Source organism: Solanum pennellii, chromosome 6 (genome assembly GCF_001406875.1).
Source record: "Solanum pennellii chromosome 6, SPENNV200".
NCBI classification, from domain to species: Eukaryota; Viridiplantae; Streptophyta; class Magnoliopsida; order Solanales; family Solanaceae; genus Solanum; species Solanum pennellii.
The window spans coordinates 41,745,593-41,761,755 of record NC_028642.1 but is presented as its reverse complement, the minus strand read 5'-3'; the positions used below and the strand labels follow the sequence as shown (position 1 = coordinate 41,761,755).

The window sequence follows — 16,163 nt, the reverse complement described above, 5'->3', positions numbered from 1 at the left end:
AGTTCAGTATTTACTTCAGGTTATGTTGCATTCAGATCATCACCATGCATGTCAATCTCAAGAAATACCACCTATTGAAGTGATTCATCTGTTTGAGGCATCATAATATCTTCTAAAACATCATTATGACATTGATCAATCTTTGAAAATAATGGAAGCTCTTTGGTAACCATATTTTTGAAAGAAAATATGTTCTTCTTGAAAATAATATCCCTGTTGACTATCATTTTCTTCTAACTCAAGTTGTACAAGACATACCCTTTTTGATTTACTGATTACCCCATAAACACAGATGCATCTGCTCTTAGGGAAAATTTGTCACCTTTAGGCAGTCTAGTAACACAACCTAAACATCCTAGTGTTCTCACGGGATCAAGTTTGGCATTGATCTTGTGAAACATTGCATATGGTGTCTTTCCTCCCAATACAAGTGTAGGCAATCTATTAATTAAATACATAGCTGCAAGAATACATTCTCCCTAAAACTTTATAGGAATATGGCCATGAAATCTAATAGTCCCTGCCACCTCAAATACATGTCTATGTTTACGTTCAACCACCCCATTTTTGTGGGGTATAGGAACAACTGCTTTCATGAACAATACTATGACACCTGTGTAATTCATTGCACTCATTGTTGAAGAACTCAGCTCCATTATCAAATCGCAACCTCTTAACATGTGTTTTAAATTGTGTCTTGACAAGGACAACAAAAGATTGCAAAATTGAAAATACATCACTCTTCAATCTTAGCAAATATATCCAAGTCATTCTGGAATATTCATCAACGATAGTCAAGAAAAATCTATATCCATTATGAGTAACAACTTTATATGATCCCTAAACATCCAAATGAATCAACTAAAAAACACTACTAGTTTTGGATAAACTTAAAGGAAAAGGTAGTATAGTCCGCTTTGCAAGTGGAAAAATTAGACAATATTTACAAATGTCATATGTATCACAAAATAACTAAGGTAATTGACTTAGCACCTTAGCTGAAGGATGGAGGATTCCGTTATGCCACAACCTTTTATTCATCAACACTCCACCCTGTGTCATCAATAATGTCTCAATATTCGTGACTTCTCCATGTGATGGTTTACTGAAAAAGTAGTATATCCCATATATCCCCTTACCAATCTCCTTCACCTTTCCATTTGAGAGGTCCTGAAAGACAACAAACCCAGGAAAAAAATTAACTAAACAATTTAATTTCCTGATCAATTGTGCTACTGAGAGGAAATCAAATTTGAAAGCAAAAACCAGTAATACATTTCTAATGTATCACCAGCATGTGTTTTATAATTATCAGTGTGTCTGACCAAAGGGTCTCTCCATTTGGCAAGTGCACTCTTCTATCCATACCACTCACGTCATTGGAAATAGAACTTAATATATTTAGCTTAGAAGTCATGTGACAGGTAGCCCCTTAATCCACTATCCAACTGTCTTTATCTACACCAGTAAATAATGCTTTGATGAGAGAGCTAGTTATACCTGTCATATTTGCACTATTGACTCATGAAGTTGTTGCATCATCCTTATCCACCATGTGTAAAAGCCTTTGGTATTGTCATGGAGTAAAAATGTGTTGATATTCTGTAAATGGTGCCTCATGTGATCTCTATGACAGAGAAATTACAGGTTTATGTATTGGAGCAAAAACATTATCAACTCTTACTTGATTTGCTGCTCCCTGATATTGCCTATCAGTGTTTTGCATTCCTTGCATTTGTCATGTCGTGCATGATCAAGTGGGTTTTTTTTTAACTTTGAATCAGGAGGGTAACCATTTAACTTGAAATAATCAAGCTTAACATGTGTTATTTGTAGCTTTGATGATTTGACAAACTTAGGGACCTTGTAAAGGTACCTGGTTTATTACTTAAGTATTGCAGTTTCTTACTTGAGTATTGCAGGGTTCTTGTTTGAGTATTGCAGATGAATCAAACCCAGGGACCTAGTAGAGGTACCAGGCTCTCATGATGATGAGCCAGTCGACTGCCAGCTGGAGATGGTACAGAAAGTAGGTGCACACTTCCCGATGGCGTCAGAAAGTGTTACTTTCCAACCAATGGCAAAGAAGTTTAGGAAATTGACTTGTCTATACAAAAGACACTTTCCTAAACACTTTTTGGTAGTTTTTGCAACTTGAGAGAAACCTCTTCAAGAACATTTGCAAAGGATACTAGAAAACAAAGTCAGAATTATTCCAAGAACAACAGCAATCTTTGGAGCTTTTCGTATAGTTGTTAGGAATATATTCTCTTGTTCTTAAACTGTAAACTATTCCTGAATCTATAAAGGAATCAGTGTGTAGTGTTGAAAGTCTAGGTTGTCCAGGTGGGATAGCTTAGGGGGTAGATAGTTTTCTACTTAGGCTTGTTAAGCAATAGGGACTGTTGCTTAACTGTAAGATTGATAACTCTTTCTTACGTTTGTTGTAATCGTGTTTTACTTTTGCTTTTGAATATTAGTGAAAACGATTGAAAATCCTGTTTAACAGGTCGTGGTTTTACTCCCTTAAGCAAGGAGGTTTCCACGTAAAATCATTGTGTTGATTTTACTGCATTTAACTTTCTGGTAATTTTCTGGAGTGTAGTAAGGGACCTGGTCCATTACTTGTTAAGTGAAGGCACATATTCTATCACAGAGGCTACAAGAGTTTCTGACACTGCCCAAGGGTACACTGATACTCCTGGAATATGGACAAAGGAGCAAGTGGAAGCCTGGAAACCAATTGTAAATGCAGTGCATGACAAAGAAGGAATCTTCTTTTGCCAAGTTTGGCATGTAGGCAGAGTTTCCAACACAGGTCATTAACTCACTTGGAAGAGAAACTTAATGTATCACTAAATGTAACTTTTGTGCGCCTTGATTGACTCCTATCTACAGGTTTTCAGCCCAATGGCCAGGATCTTATCTCCTGCACGGACAAGCCATTAACACCTCAAATTCGTTCCAATGGCCTAGATGTTGCAGAATTTACCCCACCACGTCGCCTGACAACAGATGAAATTCCTCACATTGTTAACGATTTTCGGCTTGCTGCTAGAAATGCCATTGAAGCTGATAAAAATTTCTTCTAAAGTTCACTGATTGGTAAAATAGAGCAATTTTGACATGTTCTATGTAGAAAAAGGTAAATTTTGTTTAAAATATTTGAACTCATTTCATATTGTATATGTTTGGAGTCTGCTACCAATATCCTTTTGCCGGTTCAACTGACTTATATGAACTCTGAATTAGTACGTTTGCTGCAAACAATACAACAGAGAGACAAGAAATGTTTTTTGTAACTTAAATCTTGCACAATATTTTATGAAATTAATTGGTGAGTTGATCAGTTGTGATGTACAATCCTTTCATTGAATAACTTATCATGTGCTATCACATCAGTATTGTCTTCAAACTAACACTCTTTCAAATCTAGTTTGAGTTATGTAATTTGTTCCATTTGTAGGATTTGATGGGGTTGAGATCCACGGAGCTCACGACTATTTAATCGACCAGTTTATGAAAGACAAAGTCAATGATCGAACTGACCAATATGGAGGGTCTTTAGAGAACCGTTGTAGATTTGCACTGGAAATAGTTGAAGCTATTGTAAATGAGATAGGAGCTGACAGAGTTGGAATAAGGCTTTCTCCATTTGCTGACTACATGGAATCAGGAGACTCAAACCCACGTACTTTGGGCCTTTACATGGCTGAATCCTTAAATAAGTATGACATTGCATACTGCCACATCATTGAGCCTAGAATGAAAACAGTTGGGGTAAAAGTTGAATGCCCTGAAAGCCTTGTACCTTTGAGGAAGGCATTTAAATGTACTTTTTTGGTAGCTGGTGGTTACGATAGAGGAGATGGAAACAACACTCTGCTTGAAGACCGAGCTGATCTTGTCGTGTATGGGCGTCTATTCTTAGCCAATCTCGATTTACCAAAGCGATTTGAGCTAGATGCTCCTCTCAACAAGTATAACAGGGAGACATTCTACATATCTAATCCTCTTGTTGGCTATACTGACTATCCATTTCTAGAAACCACGGCATGATGCCAAGGGTTAATAGATACTTCTTGTCTCACAAAAGAAGTGATCTATTAATAAAGATCACTAACTTTTTCTGCATTTGAATTCTGTATGTTTTCATCATTTTTAATGATAAATAAATCCACGCTATACCGATCATTCAGAGTTATTTCTTAGCTGTAATGACCCGGAAGATCATTTGCCGAAATTTTAAATACTCATTAACTAAATTAATTGATGGGTAATTATAGATAATTGACTTAATTGATAGTTAATAGGTTAAAGTGACAATTTATTTGAAACCGTACTATTTGACCCTTATATATTAAAATAAGTAGTAGGATTTACCACTTTTATAAAAACAAAAAAAATAAGAAGAAGAAGAATAGATAAATTACCCGGGTGGTGTCGGACGATAGAGGCGGAGAGAGCACGGTCGATGCCATGATGACAAGACCCAAATTTGCTTCATGTAACAATTTTGTTCGAGAAAAATAAAGATTTGGAATTTTCCTTTCTTTTAAAACTTTGCAATCATCACTTCCTAATATTATAAGATAAAATATTGGTTTGATTTATGAGGAAACTAACACCAATAAATTCCATTATCACTTTTGTTTTTGGAAAAAATAAATTGTGTTACAGATTGATGTTTTGGTGGGAAAAAAATATAAATGGGCTAATGGAGGATTAATTATTGGAGTATTTGTGGTATGTGGGTGTGAGTGCACTATTTCAAAAGGTGTCAACACATAAGTATCATGGTTACGATTCTTGATATATAAGTTTTGAGTATGTTTATCCTTACGTGATTGAAAGTTTATTTTATGCTATCACTGGATCAAGTTTTGTTATATTAAAATAGATAATTAAATATTAGGTGTATTACATTATGTGCATATTATTAGATTTATAGTATTGGAGAAATTGAAATCTTATTGTGATTATTTGTTTGAATAAATTGTAATTATTTGAAAGTCCAAGGAAAGGGGTAGGCTCAAGTCTCAGAGTGATTTTTTCGACTGTTTGAGGCAAGTGGATTTCTAAACCCTTGTTAAGTGTATGAAATATGTGTATTTCCTTGTGGTATATGTTTGGGAGTAATGGGACTTGGTGTGTGGTTGACTTGTACATATTGATTAATTCTAATGATGAAAAGAAAGGGTAATAAAAGGTAGTGTAGATAATTGGTTGTGTGTGACGTGTTGATAATAGAGAATGGTTTGAAAGGCTTGTTGAATCATTGTTGATGTTGTTGTGAAGTGTGCAATGTTATGCAAGTGGTGATATCCTCTTTATTTGTGTGAACATATCATTTGCATTCTTCTGAGACATAGTTGTGAAAAGTGTTATGTGCATTGAGAAAGAATAAGAACTTAAAGAGGATGAACCATTTCGAGGGACGTATAGCGCGCCGCAATAGATACTATATTTCACTGGACGTATCGTGCGCCGTGATGGTTACTATTATCGAGGGTCGTGTCGTGCGCCACGACAGATGCATAGACAAATATGTTTCCAATGGATCCCGGACAGAGGGTTAGATATGCATCATTATACTTGGTATTGCATTCCATTGCACTATATATACTTATCATTAGTGAACTTGATATTGTATTTTGCTGATCTTGTGATTGTCTTTCTGCGAAACTTGTGATTGATGAATACTGAGGTTGTTATTGAGGATATTTAATTTGTTGAAGTGTTGTTGTTACGGATATGTAAGTTATTGAAGTGTTGTTGTTAAGGATCGGTATTTTGTTGAAATGTTGTTGTTGGGGATATGTAATTTGTCAAAGTGTTGTTGTGGAAGATATGTAATTCATCTAAGTGTTGTTGTTGAGCTACGTGCTGTGTAAACTGTGAGCTGTTAGGATGGACTGATTGTTATGCAGGTTTAAGTTGTGGAGGTTTGGTATGGATGGTAGGAGTACCCATATTCCATCCCCTTAGCTTGTGTTTAGAGGTTTACTTGCTGAGTACCGTGTGGTTTGATAGTTAGTAGCACGGACCTTTATGATATATTTTCTTCTTTTCCGAGGCTTCCCGGAGATTTGTGAGGTAGTTGTTTCTCATCTCAGTAGACCTTTTTACTCCTGTTTATGATTTTGTTCTACTTTAGAAAGTATGTCATATCAGACTTATATTTTCTTTTGATTCAATCGTATACTTTAGAGGCTTGTACACGTGACAATCAGGTTTTGGGGTATAATTTAAGTTGATAGTAAATTTTCCGCATCTTATTGTAATGGTTGAGTTTTAGGCTGACTTGTCTTTGTGGGATAAGACGAGTGTCATCACGTCTATTTTTGGATTGTGATAAATTGGTATCAGAGCCCCAGGTTCATAGGTCTCACGTGTGTACAAGTCCAATCTAAATAAAGTCTCGAGGATCGGTACGGAGACGTCTGTACTTATCTTTGAGAGGCTATAGTGACTTTTGGGAAAAATCTTCACTTGTTGGATCTGTATCGTGGGACTTGGTCTGATTTTAATTTTATCGCTTCACTCCATTATCTTTCTCTTATGTGATGACTCGTGCGTAGTTCCTCATGTAAGTGTTTGGTGTCTTGTATATGTTTTGGATGTTAGGTTTTTATAAATGTGGAAGCGATAGACTTATGGAAGGTTGTGTTGTCAGGTTTGAAATTTGTAATGGTTTAAATCGATTGAGTTAGGTGATAACGTAACGAAATATTTTAAGAATATTTAAATGATGAAGTTGAACAGTTCTTCATGAACGCATTATATTAGATATTTAGCAGCGAAAATAATAGTTGTGTAGTATTGGCAATATCTTGATTAGTTTGATTATTGGAAGTGAAATGATTAAAAGGATTGATAGGTAATGAACAATGTCACTTTGAAAGCTACAATTGGTATTGTACATATATATGTTGCGTAGAGAATGATATTGTGTCAATCAAGGTTAGAATATCTTTCACAGATTGAGTGTATATAATAAGGAATGCATATTGTTTTCGACTAGAGAACAAACATATTTGGTAGTGTATGTTAGTTACTTAATGGGACATGAAGGTGTAGACTATTTGATTACAATCTTCTCGATAGGTATGGTGTGTTCTAGTGGTGGATGTACAGACTTTCACGATGCGATACTAATGGTATATGAAAAAAGATATGTTGATTGTTAAACGTGAATATTAACTACCTAAGGAGTTTATCAATTGTATCACATGATCATATAATAAAGTTCGATTTTGAATTCATATTTGAGAAATCAACTAGATTGTTAGTACGAATTGATGTATTAAGCAGTATTTATAAGGAAGCTTATAGTGGTGGATCTTTGGTATGATATTCATGTGTTCAGGTTGTGAAGTGTATCTCCAAGATTTTAAATGAGTAGTATTTCATCATAAGCACGTTAAAAGTGGATCAATATTAGGATGACAAATTTATAGGTAAAGGAAGTCTCAAGGAGTATACTTTTGTGAACGTAATTGAGAATTTTAGTAAGAAAGTGCGTATAAAATTGTGTTAATCTTTTGAATGTGATTGGTATAGTTGGTTTGAGATGTAATCTCGATAAGAGTTGACTTTGTGGTGATGGCAAGGGCTAACTGAGCATAATGGTAATAAGAATTTGTGATGGATTACGATTGAGGAGAACTATATGATAAAGATTGTTGGTTAACTATATTTTTAAATGGTAATGATAACTTGCGGGTATCTAATGTTATGATATGCTATTATTTGGTGAATAGAGGGTTGTAAAGAAATTTGTGGTAGGTATTGAAACACCGCTCGAATAGAATTTAAAGGAGTTAGAGTCATAATGAAAAATACTATAAATTAGTGGAATATAGTGTAGCCTTCAAAAAGGGGTGAGAGAGTAAGAATGTTTTCTCTTATTGCAAGGGCCAAGGAGGTATCTTCAGAGGGGTTGAAAATTTGGTTCATAGATACGTGATTTCCGTTTTGTTCAGATTATGATAATATTTAGTGTCACGGGATCAAAAGATTGGTTTTTAAAAAAAATATTAGATAAAACTTGAGAAAGAAGTGTAAGGACGTTAAGCTCGAGTATGATGATTAGTTCATTTGTATGTTTGAGTTTGATAATGAGTATGGTAGAAATTTTAGCGAAAGATATGCTAAGGTTGATGGAGAGGCGATCAATGATAAGCTAAGAAACGTGAGTTCATAAAATCTTCAAGGTATGAGCTAATGTTGATAGATAAAGGGATTGAGTTACATAATTGAATTCAATAATTCAAGTTTTTCATGATGAAAGTTTGTGGTAGTGTGTTTTGTCAAGGTATAAATAAGTAAATTAAGAAAATGATCGATTGCATTGGGAGTTGGCCATTTTGAAGGACTTGTACATTGATTTGAGTAAAAAAATATGTACTTTTGATTGTTAAAGGGCCTAAGAAAGTATTTCTCTTAATGATTTTGTTTAAAGTATTCGATCAAATGATAAGATTGGTGAGAAAGTCACCGAAAAGAAAAAAAATTGTGGTATTGAAGAGTTAAAGGTATTTAAAATTTGCGTCATGAAAAGAATTTAAGTGATTTGAAGGAATAAGATCTCTCGTATAGATCCTTGGTATGTAGTTAAAGGTTGTATAAATTATTACCTTTGTGTTTGACTATGAGATGTGACCTAGTTTGGTACCAATTTACTTAGAGTTTATCATCGATTTTATGAAGTTTAGGTGTGTTTGGGAGGAAGAAATGGTGTGGAAAATTCTATGTGATTATGTCAAGCTAGATTGATCAAAATATATTAGGTAACTTATGGATGTTAAACGGTGTGGACCTATAGTTCTACATGGTTAATGAGTATTTTGATGGAATTGAAACTATTTTGATGATGGGACGTCTACACTATTATTTTGTGTTACATAGGCATTTGATGGTGAGTAGAGGTTATGAGCTTATAGTACACAAAATTATTAGAGTGATTGAGAGTTTCTCTATGATTTGGGACGATGTATATGATGGTTTGGAAGGTTGTTGAAACTTGATATGTGAATGATTGCATAGAGTTGACATTTGGTCTAAATCAATTATTTTACCTTGATGGGAAAGTTCTTTTAGATTTGAAACTAGTATTATCAGTTTTGGGTGTGACCTATATTTATCATGAAATTATTAAATGAAAAGAAAGAGAGTCATAGTTCAAAATTTTTAAAGGCTACAATGTGTTTGATAAGAAGTTTTTTATACTAATGACAGTTTAGCAGTAAAGCAAATGGCTAGTGTGGTATGATATTAGTTAATTTTAAGAGTCTTGGCTCTAGTAGAGTACTATGAGAAGTATGTGGAGTCATACAAATGGAAATGTTTGATAGAGACACTATGGAAGAAGTATTTAGTATTATTCAACTTTGGTTCCATATATTCTTACTTGATTACCTATTTCATTTAGGATGGAGTATAATTCATTGCATATGTCCACATGTTTTTTTACATCTATGCGTAAATTCCTAGTGGTGGATCGGATATACCGATCCTTTTATGTCCTCTTGATAGAGTAGGATCCTTTAACTGACTTGGTCATTTCGTTTATGATAAAGTTGGCGCTGTTGATATAGTTAAAGTACCTCAATAAGTCTACAGAAACAACCTTGCTTATAAGAACTTATATAAGAGCTACTTTTAAGAGTTACAATTGTCTAAAAGTGTTGTTAGAGATTCTGCATTTTGGAGTGTATTATTTGTTCGGTGTTTACTTTGTCATTTTCTTCGTTGGATTAGATAAGTTTGATTCTTCCTTGATGGGCACCCGATGTCTGAAGATCGATTTTTTAAACTTAAGTTGGTGAAACGATTATGTTGTGAAAAAAAAATCTTGATAAGATCTGTGATGGTTTGTGCATTATGAGTGTATGGTGGTTGGTTAAAGTTCACTTTTGGTTGTAGTCGGAATTGACCGAGAACGTTATCATGGATATGTGAAGAAATAGTAATTTTTATGGTTGTGTTAAGGTCTAGTGAGTTTCGTTTCAAATTGGGTCCATTTTTTAGTCTTTGACTTGGTAATCAAACCTTCTTAGAAGATTTTCCAAATTTTGTTTCGAAATTTCAGTTCTTTATAGTTGATTTTGATGGAATGGTCCCAAGTATTAGTTCACTTGGAAATAGAATCATGACTCTGAAAGTCATACATTAGGCTGTTGGTATCCCCCTAGTATTTGACTTTCCTTATGTTTATGTTCGAGGACGAACATTGCTTTTAGTGGTGGATATTGTAATGACTCGGAAGGTCATTTGTGGAAATTTTAAATATTCATTTAACTAAATTTAATTAATTGATGGATAATAATAGATAATTGACTTAATTGATAGTTAATGGGTTAAAGTGATTATTTATTTGGAACCCTACTATTTGACCCTTATGTATTAAAATAACTAGTAGGGTTATCACTTTTATAAAAACAAAAACATAATAATAAGAAGAAGAGGAGAAAATTACCCGGGTGATGTCGGACGATAGAGGCGGAGGGCACGGTCGATGCCATGATGCGAAGACCCAAATTTGCTTCATGTAACAATTTTGTTCGAGAAAAATAAAGATTTGAAATTTTCCTTTCTCTTAAAACATTGTAATCATCACTTCCAAATATTATAAGATAAAATATTGGTTGGATTAATGAGGAAACTAACACCAATAAATTCCATTATTATATTGGTTTTTGGAAAAACCAAATTGTGTTACAGATTGATGTTTTGGTGGGAAAAAAAATAAGTATGCTAATGGAGGATTAATTATTGGAGTAATTGTGGTATGTGTGTGTGAGCGCACTATTTCAAAAGGTATCAGCACAAAAATATTATGGTTACGGTTCTTGATATATAAGTTTTGAGTTTGTTTATCCTTACGTGATTGAAAGTTTATTGTATGCTATCACTGAATCAAGTTTTGTTATATTAAAATAGATAATTAAATATTAGGTGTATTACATTATGTGAATATTATTAGATTTATGATATTGGAGAAATTGAAATCTTATTGTGATTATTTGTTTGAGTAGATTGTAATTATTTGGAAGTCCAAAGAAAGGGGTAGGCTCAAGTATCAGAGTGATTGTTCAACTATTTGAGGCAAGTGGATTTCTAAACCCTTGTTAAGTGTATGAAATATGTGTATTTACTTGCGGTATATGTTGGGAGTAATGGGACTTGTGTTTGGTTGACTTGTTCATATTGATTAATTCTAATGATGAAAACAAAGTGTAATAAAAGGTAGTGTAAATAATTGGTTGTGTGTGATGTGTTGATAATAGAGAATGGTTTGAAAGTCTTGTTGAATCATTGTTGATGTTGTTGTGAAGTGTGCAATGTTATGAAAATGGTGATATCCTCTTTATTTGTGTGAACATGTCATTTGCATTATTTTGAGATATTGTTGTGAAAAGTGTTATGTGCATTGACAAAGAATAAGAACTTAAAGAGGATGAACCATTTCGAGGGAAGTATCACATGCCGCGATAGATACTATATTTCATTGCACGTATCGCGCGCCACGATGGTTACTATTATCGAGGATCGTGTCGTGCACCACGACAGATGCATGGACAGATATGTTCCCTATGAATCCTGGACTGAGAGCCAGTGGGTGTGTATCACTAGGTCAGACATGCATCATTATACTTGACATTGCATTCTATTGCATTGTATATACTTATCATTAGTGAACTTGATATTGTGTTTTGTTGATCTTGTGATTGTCTTTCTGTGAAACTTGTGATTGATGAATACTGAGCTTGTTATTGAGGATATTTAATTTGTTGAAGTGTTATTGTTCAGAATATGTAAGTTATTGAAGTGTTGTTGTTGAGGATATGTATTTTGTTGAAGTGTTGTTGTTTAGGATATGCAATTTGTCAAAGTGTTGTTGTGGAAGACATATAATTTGTCTAAGTGTTGTTGTTGAGCTACGTGCTATCTAAACTGTGAGCTGTTGGGATGAGCTGATTGTTATGCAGGTGTTAGTTGTGGAGGTTTGGTTGGGGTTGTAGGAGTACCCTTATTTCATCCCTTTAGCTTGTGTTTAGACGTTTACTTGCTGAGTACCGTGTGGTTTGGTACTCACCCCTTGCTTCTACAATTTTTTTGTAGGTTACTAGCCCGGACCTTATGATATATTCTCTTCTTTTTTGAGGCTTCTCGGAGATTTATGAGGTAGTTGTTTGTCATCTCAGCAGACCTTCTTACTCCTGTTTATGATTTTGTTCTACTCTAGAAACAATGTCATATCAGATTTATATTTTCTTTTGATTCAATTGTATACTTTAGAGGCTTGTACACGTGACAATCAGGTTTTGGGGTATAATTTAAGTTGATAGTAAATTTTCCGCATTTTATTGTAATGATTGAGTTTTAGGCTGACTTGTCTTGGTGATAAGACGAGTGTCATCAAGTCCATTTTTGGATAGTGACATTAGCTCTACATTTCGGCTAGCGAGGGCTTGATATACAAGGTGCATCAGTGGTCTATCTTCTATTATTATTAGCTACAACGTATGTTTCAAGATTTTCCACACACATGTGTTCATTTATACACACATTATGTTGTTGTATGTGTGAGGATTATATAAAATCATAAAATAACTACTTTTTGCAATTATGTTAGTTGATGAAGTTAAAGATATACATACCATAAATATGGTTGAAACAAGCCTACAATAATAGAATTGCAAAAAAATGCATAAATTCATCCATGATCTTGTCCCGAAAAGTCAGATATACAACACCACCCGAGTTTGTACAAATTAATTAGGATATATGTGCTTATGCTTTTCTTTTTGTAATATGTTATGAATGAAGAATTTTTCTCCTGAACCTTATATTCCCTCGCGATGCCTTTGGTTCATCCTTCTTTCATTTCATCATTATGTTGTGTTGTTCCAGAAACTAAAAATAAAATTTCTGGAGTAGGGCGACATGGTTGACGGTATATTGCATAATACAAAGGAAGCTTGTGTTGAGAAGACGAAACACGAGTGGAAAAGAGTTGTTGTGGTTGAAAATAGGTACAAAACGTTTTGCTAGTAAACTTTTCTTGAGAAGAATTGCCTGAACTTGAGTTGTGATCTGATGTAGGTAATTTCTTTTAAATATTTTCTCTTACTATTTGAAGATATGAACATCCATCCAACTTTTAATACTTCATTGCCTTTATTACAATAAAGAAATTACTCAATGATGTTTGAATTCGAACGTGGATATTAGTTTATCTCATCTTACAAACCCCTACATCCAGGAAAAGAGTAGTGGTTCGTCGGTGTCATACTGTGGTTTCTAGAAATGGATAGTCAGTATAGCCAACAACAGGATCATCAGTATAGAATGTTTCCCTGTTATATATGTTGAGAGGTGCATCAAGCTCTAATCTCCTTGGTAAATCCGGATAAGCTATGAACATACGTCCATATGCAACAAGATCAACTCGGTCTTCATACACAACTTTGTTTCCATCTTCTCTATCGTAACCACCAGCTACAATAAAAGTACCTTTAAATGCCTTCCTCATGGGTATAAGGCTTTCAGGACAGTCATCTTTTTCCGTAAGTGTTTTTATTCTTGGCTCAACCATGTGGCAATATGCAATGCCATGTTTATTCAAGGATTCAGCCATGTAAAGTCCCAGAACACTTGGATTTGAGTCACCTGAATCAATGTAAGCAAATGGGGAAATCCTTATTCCGACTCTGTCAGCTCCTATCTCATTAACAACTGCTACAACTATTTCGAGTGCAAATATACAACGGTTCTCTAAAGACCCTCCATATTGGTTTGTTCGATCATTGACTTGGTCTTTCATAAATTGGTCAATTAGATAGCCATCCCATCAAAACCTACACATTTAACATAGAATTAAAACAAGGAATAATACATATATTGGATTCTTAACTTGATTTAAAATTTTAACTTTGACCTCCAATTTTCATAATGCACAGACAAACACTTTGACAATTCAACTTTTAAATAAATAAACACATGAGTCCTACATGGCACAATACACATATCACCAACGTAGATAAAAAATGACATGTAGGATGACATACAGGACATGTTTGTCTATTTGTTTAACTTTATACAAGTTTAAGTGTCTACATGTGCACACCCATAGTTGAAAGCATAAATGCAATTCGAAGCCAAGTTAAAGGACATATTTATGTATTATTCCTTAAAATAACTTTCCTTGGTAATAGAAAACATGTCTAGTACTACCTCTATCCCTATTTACTTGTCCATATTTTGTCTTAAGTTGTTCCTATTTACTTTTCCATTTTGAAAAATCAAGAAAGAACAAATTTTTTTCCTATTATACCCTCATTTAAACTTCTTGAAAATTTCCAAGTTTTAATTTATCATTTTTAAAAACATGATTAAGAAGGGTAAAATTATAACTTTACTATGCTAATTATTGCTATCTTAATATGTGCGTCATTTCTAAAGTGGAAAACTAAGTAGAGATAGAGGAGGTATGTTTTACCAAATTCAATTGCATTTCTAGCAGCAAGTTGTCAACCGCCGTGGTGGTGGAAATTGTTGGACATCAGAACAAATTAGAGGTTTTGATGGCTTGTCTGTGCAGGAGATAGGAGCCTGTCCATTGGGCTGAAAATCTGTGGTAGGAGTCGGTTAAGAAGTAGGAAGCATGCATCAAATTTGAGTATATGAAGTGAGTTAGTTAAGTACCTCTGCTGGAAACCGTCCCTGTATGCCAAAGTTTACAAAAGAAGATTCCACCTTTGGCATGGACTGCACCTACAACTGGTTTCCAGGCCTCAATTTGCTGGTGTGTCCATATACCAGATGTATCTTTTTAACTTCAATAAATAAATATTACTTGAAAAGCATATTTGGAAGATATATGAAAAAAATAAGTTTATAACTGGTTACCCATGAGCAGTGTAAGAAATTCCACAGCCTTATACTATTAGAAGACCCCCTATTGTGGTTCTTTGAGAGAAATAAAGGATAGCATTTGGTTGTGGAACATTGTCATATGATCTTTGTCATGTTAATGGTGCCAATACAACTCTGGGAAACATATCTAAGTGTTATAATAACAAGTAATTCAGATTTTATTCATCCTTTAAAGAATCAAACTTCAAATGACTTACAACATATGAATTAAAAAAAAAGAATAAATTGAATAGATGTGGAAGAAAAATACGATGTGATAATTGGAAGTTTTCCATTTTTGTAACGACCTGTTTAGTCGTTTTGAGCAGCAGATTTTATTTCTGGAAAAACTGGCTGAGTCGACGGATCCCACGACGGACCGTCATGGGCACGACGGACCGTCGAGGGGGTCTCGTTCCAACTTAGAATTTAGAAATTTGGGTACTGAGATCGACTCTCTGAACTTCGCGACGAAATGGCAGGACGGACCGTCGCATATATGACGGGCCGTCACAGACCCTTTAATGAATTGAGTCTCTGATCTTTGTGACGGGAGCAGCAGGACGGACTGTCGCAGGCACGGCGGGCCGTCACAGGCTGCGTAACCCTGACTGGGTCGGATTTCCGTTAAATATTTTAATGGGCGTTTTGGACTATTCCTGCTTATAATTAAAAAGTTAGTGGATTAATATTAGTAATTCAATTACTTAGGGGTTAAAGGAGATAAGCTTGAAATAATTAGCGGGTTATTTATCATCTTTTATACTTAATTATATGACAATTAGGGTAAAAGAAAAAGGGTTTTGAGTAAGAAAAATAAAAAGAACAGAGAGAGAAATGGAAGAACGATCGATCAAGAAGAGAGAACGCAAGGAGAGCAAAGGTTTTGGGAAGATAGCTTGTTTGATCGCAATTCTTCGGTGGAGGTAGGTTATGGTTTATGCTATTTCATAGTAAACTCTTAATAGCGAATGATATGTATTGGGTAGTATTGTAAAGTCTCCTATATGCTTAATTGTGTGTATGCATGATGTGTTTATATATAATTGTGATGAAACTAGCATGATGAGGCTGTTGAATCTTAAACCCTAAATTTACTTTGTTAATGATGATGCCTTGGTATAAAAGAAGGCTTGATGAACTAAAGTAATGAGATTAGAGGATCGGGTGTCACGTTCCGACACCAGGATAGTAATAGAGATCGGGTGTCACGTTCTGGCACCAGGATAGTAAATGGATCG

At 34.4% G+C, this 16,163-nt stretch overlaps 1 protein-coding gene and 1 pseudogene across 1 annotated transcript; one reads left to right on the top strand and one right to left on the bottom strand.

Annotated features, from left to right (window-relative positions):
• Positions 1-1,608: 1,608 nt before the first annotated feature.
• Positions 1,609-4,204, top strand: LOC107022331 (12-oxophytodienoate reductase 1-like). The gene is made up of 4 exons (XM_027917941.1): positions 1,609-1,757; positions 2,634-2,818; positions 2,899-3,075; positions 3,467-4,204. Exons 1-4 carry the CDS (start codon positions 1,609-1,611, stop codon positions 4,057-4,059), a joined length of 1,104 nt encoding a protein of 367 aa, XP_027773742.1. The 3' UTR covers positions 4,060-4,204.
• A 9,090-nt stretch (positions 4,205-13,294) lies between these two features.
• LOC107022330 lies at positions 13,295-15,209 on the bottom strand (annotated as a pseudogene).
• Positions 15,210-16,163: the final 954 nt, after the last annotated feature.